Source organism: Arachis hypogaea, chromosome 4 (genome assembly GCF_003086295.3).
Source record: "Arachis hypogaea cultivar Tifrunner chromosome 4, arahy.Tifrunner.gnm2.J5K5, whole genome shotgun sequence".
NCBI classification, from domain to species: Eukaryota; Viridiplantae; Streptophyta; class Magnoliopsida; order Fabales; family Fabaceae; genus Arachis; species Arachis hypogaea.
Window position 1 is genome coordinate 67,876,088 of NC_092039.1, and position 10,703 is coordinate 67,886,790.

Genomic DNA, 10,703 nt, shown 5'->3' on the forward strand with positions numbered 1-10,703 from the left:
ACTTGTCCATATTTTTAATATATCGATATGTATAAATTTATTATTGTACCGTAGCAAACACCTAATATTAGAACCAGAATAGAGCATAATCGCCCGCATTGATCTGACTAGGTTTTAGCAAAATTAGTTATAATCCAATAAAATGAACTTTTGTATAGTTTTGGTTAAGATAAATAAATAATAAAAAAAATTTCACTAAATAACCTACAAGAGTTTAATCAATAACAAATCAATAAATATTTTTAATTATATTTTATATTAATTAATTATCATTAATTAATAATTATTTAAATTTTTAATTTTAAAAAATACAAAATTAATAATTATTAATTCCCTAAAAAGATCTAGTTCTTAGATTATTAAAATTAATAATTCATTGGAAATAAGGAGCATTACAGCTTTGAAGACAAAGATGTATTATAGACGCACCATTACATTTTCTATATCAATTCAACTCATCCCGGCAATGAAAAAAATTGAACTAGTAATAACAAACTGACAACCTGTGAACCCATGAAGAATGCCAAAATGGGCCATTGAAAAAGAGGGAAATAAATAAGAGAAACAATACAAAGAAAGAGAAAATAGAAAAGAATCCAAAAAAAGGTAAAATAAATTTAACTAGAATTCCGATCCCATTGAATGTTTCAGCACTTTGGAAGATCAGCAGGTGGTGGAAGCAGCTTCTGTTGCGCTAGTTCTCCATCCAACACAACCCAGGCCATCTTTAGACCCCAGCTTGTGTGAACCTCAAGGTGACAATGCATGAACCATACTCCTGCACACGTAATAATTAATATATCTCATATAAATATATTAGATATATGAGTCACGTAATTGACACTTTGACGGTAATGTATATGCACTTTGCAATTGCATCGCAAGGAGAATGCCATATCATCAATAAAATTTGTTATTCTTTTGTTAATATTCAACTAAAGGCATTTTTATGAGCAATGTTATTTAACTAATAAAATTTATTATTTTTAAATAATATTTAATCAATACAAATATTTTTAATTAAATTTTAAATTTAAATTATAAATTCTAATACTATAAAAATAAAGTATTGGTTAATATTAATTAAAATATTAACTCTTATTATTTTTTAATTTTATGTATAATTATTGCTGCTTAGATTTTAAGTATTTAATTTTAGACTCTAAATTTTTAATTTTTAATTTTAATAATATAATAATAAAATATTCACATAAAATATTAATTAATATTAATAAAAAATATTAGTCTCTAATATTTGTTGAAATACCTCGATTCAAGCGTAATAAATAAAATGGTTTTCATCAACTTATCATAGCTATGAACCGAATAATCCGGTGTAGAATAATGCTGTTTAAACTTACCAGGGTTATCTGCTAAGAACCGAATAGCCACCCATCCACCAGAAGGGACTCCTACGGTGTTCCTTTCAACTGGATCAACAAGATTGAATTTCGAAGGGTCCTTATTCGGATCGAAGTTACCAAATCCTTGTCCAACAACAAAGAAATTGAAACCATGCAAATGCAGAGGGTGGCTTTCAGCACCAAGAATGCTAGTGTCCTGCAATACAAGCTCCACACTCGTGTTGAATGGAAGAACCGCTAACTTGGTTCCATTGTTAACCATAGTGTTGTTGGGTGGAGTTCCAGTGTAGTTGAATGGGATCAAGGGACTAACGGGAAAGTTAGACGAATATACACCAAATGATTGATCAGAATGGTGGGCTTGAAGAAGAGAGGTAGTTACTGGGAGCGTGAACGACACATTGTTCACCGATGCAGCGAACTTGGTTCCGTTGGGCCCTTGACAAGTTCGGTTATGGTCGCAAGGACTTGTACCTGTTCAAATATATTTAGGACCACATTATATAAATAAACAATCGTGTCGTTTGATTAATCTAACCATTTCCACCTAATCAAATAAGATTTTTTAATATATAATATTTTAAATATATTGTAACATTACCGAGGCCGACTGTGAAGAAGAAGTGTCGATCGACATTCTGGGGAACGTTAGCCGGGAACTGAGGGCTCGCAAGGCTGCGAAGTTTGTTGGTAAATTTTGTTGCGAAAGAAGTGTCGTTGAGGGCAGGGAGAGTGGGTTTAATGAGGGGAATCTTTGTTGAATGGAGAAGAATATTCGGTGGGACCTGGTATTCCAAGATTCCGGAAACGGTTGAATTGTCGAAGGTTCCTTGGCCAGTTGCATATGGTCTAGCACTCATGAAGAATGTAGCGTTAGGATAGTGGGGTTTTGTTTTGAGAAGAAGGTTTGTAGTTTGGCCTGGTGCGATGAGAACAGTGTTTGTTTCAAATGGTTTCACATAAATTGCATCTACGTCAACAACTGTGAGGGTGTGGTCTGCGATGCTAAAGAAGAGTTCGTCGTTGAGTGCAGCGTTAATCAAACGGAGCAGGTAGGTTTTCCCTGTCTTCACCCTTAACTTGAATGTATCTGCAAATAAAACACTCCAATTTTGTCATTTATTTGCAATTTTAAACAAGTATTGAATATGAAAAATTGTTTTGTGTGACATGTGTTTGGAACTTGGTACCTTTAGCAGAGCAGTTATACAATGGCCCTGGAAGTCCATTGATAGTATAAGCATCAGATACATTTGGACCTCCACCTGTTTGTAATGCCTGTGCTATCACTACTTCAGGATCTGCATTAAACCATTCTCCTGAAAATTTTTTAAATTTATCAGAGTTGTTACTACTAATTAAATAGTGAATGTATGTCGTAGATCACCAAATTAATAAGGACATACACAAGAAGGGTGTTTTTTGTTGATCCTCTAATTAATTATTACATACCAAAAATGATGGGAACTTCCTTGTTCGGTTTGGTGAAAGGATATGGAACACCATGCTTTGGAAGAATAATGAGAGGACCATAAACAGTTGATCTCAGCCATGAAATGTGAGCATGCCAAAAGAGAGTGCCTCTTTGACCCACAATTGTGAAATTGTAGACATAACTTTGCCCTGTTTGAATGGGGCATTGTGTAACATATGCTGGCCCATCAGCCCACCCTGATCGAAGTTGTCGAATTCCATGCCTATTTGCAACAAAACCGTACCAGGTGTTTTGTCATTAATCTCATCTCTAATTTTGTTTACTATTTTGGGTTACGGTAAAGATAGGATGACAAAAATAAAGCTAAAAGTTTTTTTTATTTAATATTTATTAATTGCTGTAAAATAAAATAAGTTCTAATTGATTTTGACTAAATTTATTTGGTTACCAAACATTAAGGGTTAGTAGTTTATGGGTGTCAAAATTCAAAGTAAGTCATGGAGATTTAAAATGACAAGTTCGTTTCTTACTATTTGAGGGAAAAAGTGGCAAGTTATACTTTTTTCTAGATAAAAGAAATAAAGGAATAACAAGATGTCCAATTTATTTTGAACATTCAAAGAACTAACTTGTTAAGTGAAAATTCTTTAAGTCATTTTTAAGTCCTAAACAAAACTATTTTGTCTCATGATTTTCATGGTTAAAAACTTCAAGTGTAATTAAAATTAGTGAGAAAAGGAATTTATAAAACTCAAAAGTTGTCAAAAGGCCGAAATAGAGATTTATCACAGCTACTAATTAAGGATAGATTAAGCTCCTTTTGACAAACATGATAAAGCAAAATAATAATACTCTAATCATCCTTATATGGCTTAGACAATTGGAGATCATGTTGACATAAAGCTTGGTTTTATAAAATTTTTTTAAGAGGTGTTTGTATTTTTTAGTAAATAAAAAATTTATTTGTTTTTATTACTTGTAGTTTTTAAAAATTAAAGGTATTTTTAAAAATATTTAAGAGAGAATTTTTTAAAATAATTAGTTTTTACTAAAATTTAAAAAAATAATATAATCTCATATATAATAAATAATCAAATTTACTCTTATATTCGTGATAATCTTTTTAAATTTTAAAAATTATTTTATTAAACATAATTATTGTTATTTGTACTTATTAAAAATTATTTTTAGTATGATTTACTAAATATATACAAATGCTATAACGTTTAAAAAATTATTTTCTAAAAATAAGTTTTAATAAATAGAGGGGGCGGGGGATTTAACTCTATTTCTTCTATAAGAAATATATTAATAAAAGGACACTTATAACAACATTCACTTTGGTTTATTGTGGTCTGTTTTTAATAACTAGTGGGTTTTTCTTGTATAAATACTTTGTGTTAATATAAAGCCTCTTAAAGCATAAATTAATTTTACCAATGGATGGTGATGTTGTTCTGAACATAGTTGACAACTTTGATAAGAAGACGATCACCCTCCCTTGCAACAATGCGTGGTCCAGGAAACTGACCATTCACTGTAACCATACTCTTCGTATGGCATAGCCTTGTCACATTTTCGTACTTTATCTACACCATAGAATCCAAACCATTACAAAGGATTATTCTAAAATAATCGTGCTAGTATGTACTAAAATCAACTATTTTAGTGTATACCTAATATTTTTTATTGTTAAATAAATAATAATGGAAATGATAAATTTTTTAACCTAAGGTAGAGTTTTAAAATAAGTTCATCTAAGATTTTGAGACATACATCGAAATGGTAGTGCCTTGTAGTGCCCCCTAGTGCAAGCTGAGGGATGATAATCAAAGAGATGAAAAGCAACAATAATGATGGGAATAATGTACATGATTGATGAAGAGGAAGAGTAGCTCCCATTTTTTTTTTTCCAATTCTAGAGAGAGAAAGAGAGAGTGTGTGATGTTTATGAACACTATTAGAGTTTGAACTTTGAAGTGTTGATGAAACTGAACTCATTAGTTGGCAAATTTATAGAGGAATGATACAATGTGGTTGGTGCAATAATTATCTACTATATATTTCCAAGAGAAGCTTAACCATATACATACAAGAGCTTCTTCAGGTGCTTTCTTTTTTTATATTATTTTGTGTGAGATCAGTTGTTAGAACAACTCAAGAGTGGTGTCCAAGACAATCAATTATTTACGCTTGACTCATTGACCTCCTTCTTCCACAAGTCAAACTTTAATTTTGCAAGATTCAAGAGTGGATTTAACGCACTTTTTATTTTATGTGCATGAAAATTGACATCCGGAAAAGATTGGAGTTCTCTGATCTAGTAAAAGGAATTGAACACGTTTGTCAATTTATTGTGATAGATAGCTAGTAAAAGTGAAATAAGTAAAATCCATCATATCAAAGGAAAGGTTATTGAAAAGTAAAAAGCTCATTTGTGTTACTTTTTTAACAAAAATTCAGATAGCTAGGTTTTAAGTATATATGCTCAATATTTAAAATATTATTAAAACTAAAGTATATTTTAAGATTCTTTAAGTATTTACAATGTGAGATTATATTCTTTATAATTTTCACCAACCATCTTTCACAATTAAAAATAAAGTAATAAACTAGTATACAAGGTCAATAAAAGGCCAGGTTACGTAGATTTTCATTTTATCATAGAATTATTCCCGACTCCTCTATATCTTTTCAGGCAATTGCTCTCTATCTTGAATCCATCAAATGATAATTTCATTGGGCCCTTTAATTTAATACCATAATCCAACCTTAAGTTCGCTTGATATCAAATTAAATTATTAATAAGAATAGAAATAATATTTGGAAGATAAAAAAAATCAGTCAAAATAACTAAAATTTATCTTATTTATTATTTATTAATTATCGTTATAATTAATAAATATTAAATGAAGTAAGTTTGATTTTTTTTTCTAACATTACTGTAATAGTAGAAAATCAACTTTTTTCATTTTACATTAGTCAATTTTTTAAAATTATTTTATTTATCTTAAATCTAGATACTAAATCATAGATGGTTAATTCTAAATCCGAAATTATAAAATTAAACTCTAACTAATTAAAACTTAATGTTTTATACTTTCTCATAAATTAAAGAATGAAGGCTCCTTAAGAGTTTTTGGTCAGATGTTACTCTCTCTCAACCGATGTTCTTGGAGCCGAAGCAATATTGATGAAGGTTTCTATCATGTAGTCACTGTAGTGGAGCTGTTATTGCCCCATTTTATTGCATTGTCATGAGCAACAAGACAAAGGCATGCACGCATAATAAGGAAACTAAACCTGAATAAAGACAATTCTTTTTCAATGAAATGCGTAAACAATATTCCATTTACTTCTTTAAAATTATAAGTGCATGTCACTTTAATTTCTGTAATTTTAAAATTAAAATTATCAATTTAGTTTTTAAATTTTAATTAATTTTGTTGAATTATTTCACAGAGTAAAATGACCGAAATGATATCATTTGGAACGAAGGACTAAAATGACCTATAAAATATAACTTTAAACATTAATTAAATTGACATCTTAAAAATTTGGGAATTAAAATAAAACATAATTACAATTTCAAAAAGTAAATTATCTAAGCTTTACTCCATGTGTATGTCAAACACCATCCAAAAGGAGCTACATAATTAAAGTGGTATTAACTCTTGTCTTTATCAGGCAACCTTTCTCTGAATTAAGGATTGTGTTCGTTACATGGTACATCAAATCAACATCTCAAATAATGTCTCCAAGCTAACAAAAACAGTGGATAAAAGTTTCCTCATGGTGGAAAAACTGAAGGCAACTAATCCTATGAAAATACTAAAAATATCTTTTCATGATGATCTTTATTTAAAAAGTGTAATTTATTTATTTTGCAATACTTTAAATAAAGATAACACTTTTATTTCAAATGAAATCAAACCTTATAATCTATCATCTAATGGTCAAAATGATATATCTTTATATGATGACAATCATTAAATCTTTATTGGAGTAGCCACCAAAAATGAAAAGTATTACCTTTTTAAGTCACGACAGAGTAGCCGCAACTAATTCATGTTAGCTACTATTGCAAAAGTTTAATTTCTTCCATTTCTTTAGTGTTTTAAGATTATTGTTTTATTGGAAAAAGATTGAATAATATGCGCATGTTCTAACTAAATTCACTTTTCATTGGAATTTTGGGATCATGTAAAAAAAAAAAAAACCTTTATATCACTACTCTATCATTTTATTCATTGAATTATCACATATAAATTGCCTTATAAAAAATTGATGCGTGAACATTTTGTACTCATATTTCCTTTTTTTTAGTCATTTTTAGATATAATTTAATAAATTTTGTTATATTTTAGTGTTAAAATCTTCTTTGGATATTACTTTAAATTATTTTGATATTTTTATTATTTCAGGTGAAATTCGGGCAAATTTGACAGAATTTTGTGCAAAAATAAAGGAAGAAAGCGGATGCTGTCAGCCCTGACCTCTGATCTTTGCATTCCAACGAGCATAACTTGAATTACAGAGGTCCAATTGATGCGGTTTTAAAGGCGTTGGAAAGCCAACTTCCAGGCTTTCCAACGATATATAATAGTCCATACTTTTCTGTTGGCGTTTAGCACTCAAGAAGATTGAACTCACTACCCATTTTCTGGCGCTGAACGCCAGCTAAACGCCAGAATACAGGTCAACCTCACCCAAAAGAGCATCTTTAGTGTGATTTAACTTTTGATTGTTATCTTTTATCTCATTTTAGTTATTTTTATTTACAAACAAAATCTTTTAGATTTAGAATTTAATATTTTATTTTAGTTTCAAATCAAATTAGTATTAGTTATAAAAGGGAAAGGATTCAACCCTTAGGGCAACCTCTCCCGGAGGGGATCCTCTCCTCTTCCGCACGTTCATACCTTTTTCTACTAGGGTTTATTTTCTCCATGAGCAACTAAACCTCCATTGTTAAGATTAGGAGCTCTGTTTATCTTCTATGGATTAAGACTATTACTTTTCTATTTTAATTAATGTATTGATTCAGTTTCAAGGATTACTTTCGTTCTTTATTTTATGAATTTGGGTGGAACGAAAGTATGACCCTTTTTCTATATGCGTTCTTGTGATTATTGAAAGAGTTATCTCGCTTGAACAACAGTTTGGAAGTAAATTCCTCCTAAATTGCTAATTACAGGAACTAATTGGGATATGTGACATATAATCCTATTATCTTTGGATAATTAGGGTTTTTATGGTCATAAACTAGTCTTGACTTTAACCCTCTAATCAGAATTAAGTGACTGCAACGGTGGTGGTTAATGAAGGTTAAATGAGACTAAATCACTAAGACATTAGGATTTAGTCATTTACAGTTTGCCATGGAATGAATCTTGCATTGTTAAAATAGTTAGTAAGAAAACTTAATCCGAAAAAGTAAACATCTCCGATACTTTAACTGTTTTCTCTCACTGTTTTCACACCAAACCTCTTATTTGCTTTTTTACTTTCTGATTTACTGCTTTATGCAATTTTAAACCACCAAACAACTTTTTCAGCCTGTCTAACTAAGCTAATCATTCAACCATTATTGCTCAGTCCATCAATTCTCGTGCAATCGACCCTCATTCAATTGAGGTATTACTTGGACGACCCGATGTACTTGCCGATTTAGTTGTGGATATTATTCTCAAAATCTGCATCAAGTTTTTAGCGCTATTGTCAGGGATTGACTGTGATTGATAACTATTAGTTGTTTGATTGCTTAGATTAGACGTTTTTTGTTTTTGATTTGTGTTAATTTTATTTTTCCCTTTTAAGTTTCCCTTTTAATTGTGGTGTCCCCTAGTAATTTTTTTTAATTTTTTAAAATTTCTAGTTACTTTTTTTGTTTAGTTTTCAAATTTTTTTATTGCTTAAAAAAATTCTTTCTTCTTTACTTTTTTGTTTACCACATGGGCACTTAATTTTGTTTGGTCTTTTGTGCTGAGGAAAAATAATAGAGAGGGATCACATGGGTTACTACTCATAGCCAAGGAGTGATTCATATTATTGTGGATGGTGGAACTACCCTGATTTTGGTTGGCAAGGCCAAGAAAACTACCGTACTCCATATTCCATATATCAAGAACCATCATCTCCTTATGCATATCAAGAATCACCATCTCTCTATTTATATTAAGGACCCTCATTTTTTTATCCATATCAAAAATCATCATCTTCTTATTCATGTCAAGGATCATCAATTCTTGAGCTTGCCATAGAAGAATTAAGGAATATTACTCAAAATTGCATACAAGATATAAAAATGAGTGTCAAAAATATAGAAAGAGATGTGGAGTTGATTACCAAGTATTGGGGAGAGGAACAAACAAACTCCCTCACAAGAGAAGCAATGAAAATTTCTACAAAAAAATGTGAGAAAATCATTCAAAGGAGTCCATCCTCTAGTGAATAAGAGAGCTACATATAGAGGGTGAGTTCATTAAACCACCAATTCAAGAGGTTCTTGATGAAGGGTACACTTCACCCATCACACAAAACCCAAGTTCTGAATTCAAAGTGGTGAAGATAATCAAGAAAAGTACTGAAAAAGGGATTGTGACCAAGAACAAAAGACCACATCCATGAAAGAAAGAAGGTCAACAAAAAGTAATACAACCCTTACCCCAACAAGCACTGTGAATCAAGTCGATAACAACAAAACAAAGCTTGTTAGGAGGAATTCAAATCCGAGGGCACTAATCTTCTTCTCTTCTCCCTTGGAGTCATTTCTTTTAACCAACTGGAAGAAGACAAAAAAATTCAACAATCAAGTGTCAAGCTAATGACGTTAAAAAAATGCTTGTTGGGAGGTAACCCAACCATGAGTATCCTTTAGTTTTATTTCAGTTTGATTTTCAATTCTTATTTTTCATTGATTTTCATAAGTTTTCCTAGGTTTAATCTTGTTTGTGATGATGCACAGTGCTTAGAACAGGGATAGAAAAACTCAGAAGGAAGGGCAGAATACCTTAGAGCAAGGAGTGTTTTGGCACTAGGAGAGCTGGCGTTTAACGCCACAAAGAGGAAGCAGAGGCTGGTGTTAAACGCTAGGTGGGCGTTTAACACCCAGCTAAGGCATAATTTCTGGCATTTTGCACCCTACCAAAGGCACTAGATGCCAAGTTGGCGTTTAGCGCTAAGTTTTTTTTGCTTGGAGATAATCAAACTTTTTAGTTTGGTGTTGCAGAGCAAGCTCTCTATTTATATTATCATCAATGGCACTAAAGGGAGATGGATCATCTTCAGAGAGGATTTTCAGGAAGGAGTAGCAACCGTCATGATTGAGGTGGTTGAGTTTCATTATCTTTTGCTCTATCTATTTCCTATTTTTTAGTACTTTTATCTTGTATCTTGTCATTTACTTGTTTGAGTCTTTGCATGATCATTAGAGTCTTTTATTACTTTATAATTTAGTTATTTATTTTATTATTTGATGTTTATTTTGAAAATGTCTCATGTATTGCTCACTAAGTTTGAAAGCACCAAAAGAAAAAGAAAAGAAGTAGTAAAATGCATGAGACTTAAGTTATATATTATGAGTATTTTGATTACTTTGATGTGGTGGTATTATCTATAATTCTGAATGTATGAATTGAATAGTTCATATTTGATATTGAAGTTAAAAATATTGGTTCTTGAAGTATAGGAACTTAGAGAACTATTATGAATTTTCTAACCAAGTAAGACATTGATCCTTGAGGCAAAGCAAACAACAATGATGGTTATCAGTGGCTAAGAGAAGGGGGGTTGAATCTTAGCTACTATTTCTGTTGAATATTACTTTTTCTTTCTCAAGGAGAATTAGGAGATATTTTCACTTTTGTCTCGTGGTCAGCTGAGAGACATTTTCATTTTTGTCT

General features: G+C 30.8%; 1 protein-coding gene across 1 annotated transcript; it reads right to left on the reverse strand.

Annotated features, from left to right (window-relative positions):
• Positions 1–351: 351 nt before the first annotated feature.
• On the reverse strand, positions 352–4,790 carry LOC112796808 (laccase-17). Its single transcript, XM_025839434.3, has 7 exons — positions 4,576–4,790; positions 4,237–4,388; positions 2,817–3,061; positions 2,555–2,683; positions 1,966–2,454; positions 1,362–1,838; positions 352–778 (listed from the first exon to the last, which is right to left on the reverse strand). Exons 1-7 carry the CDS (start codon positions 4,699–4,701, stop codon positions 648–650), a joined length of 1,749 nt encoding a protein of 582 aa, XP_025695219.1. The 5' UTR covers positions 4,702–4,790; the 3' UTR covers positions 352–647.
• Between the last annotated feature and the right edge of the window lie 5,913 nt (positions 4,791–10,703).

What these genes read in the sequence shown, in the direction of transcription:
- LOC112796808 (XM_025839434.3), bottom strand. Translation starts at nt 4,701, where the DNA reads ATGGGAGCTACTCTTCCTCTTCATCAATCATGTACATTATTCCCATCA. An exon ending in GGAAGTTCCCATCATTTTTG is followed by an intron (nt 2,684 to 2,816) that starts GTATGTAATAAT and finishes AAAAATTTTCAG; the next exon opens with GAGAATGGTTTAATGCAGAT. An exon ending in GTTCTTAGCAGATAACCCTG is followed by an intron (nt 779 to 1,361) that starts GTAAGTTTAAAC and finishes TTACGTGTGCAG; the next exon opens with GAGTATGGTTCATGCATTGT.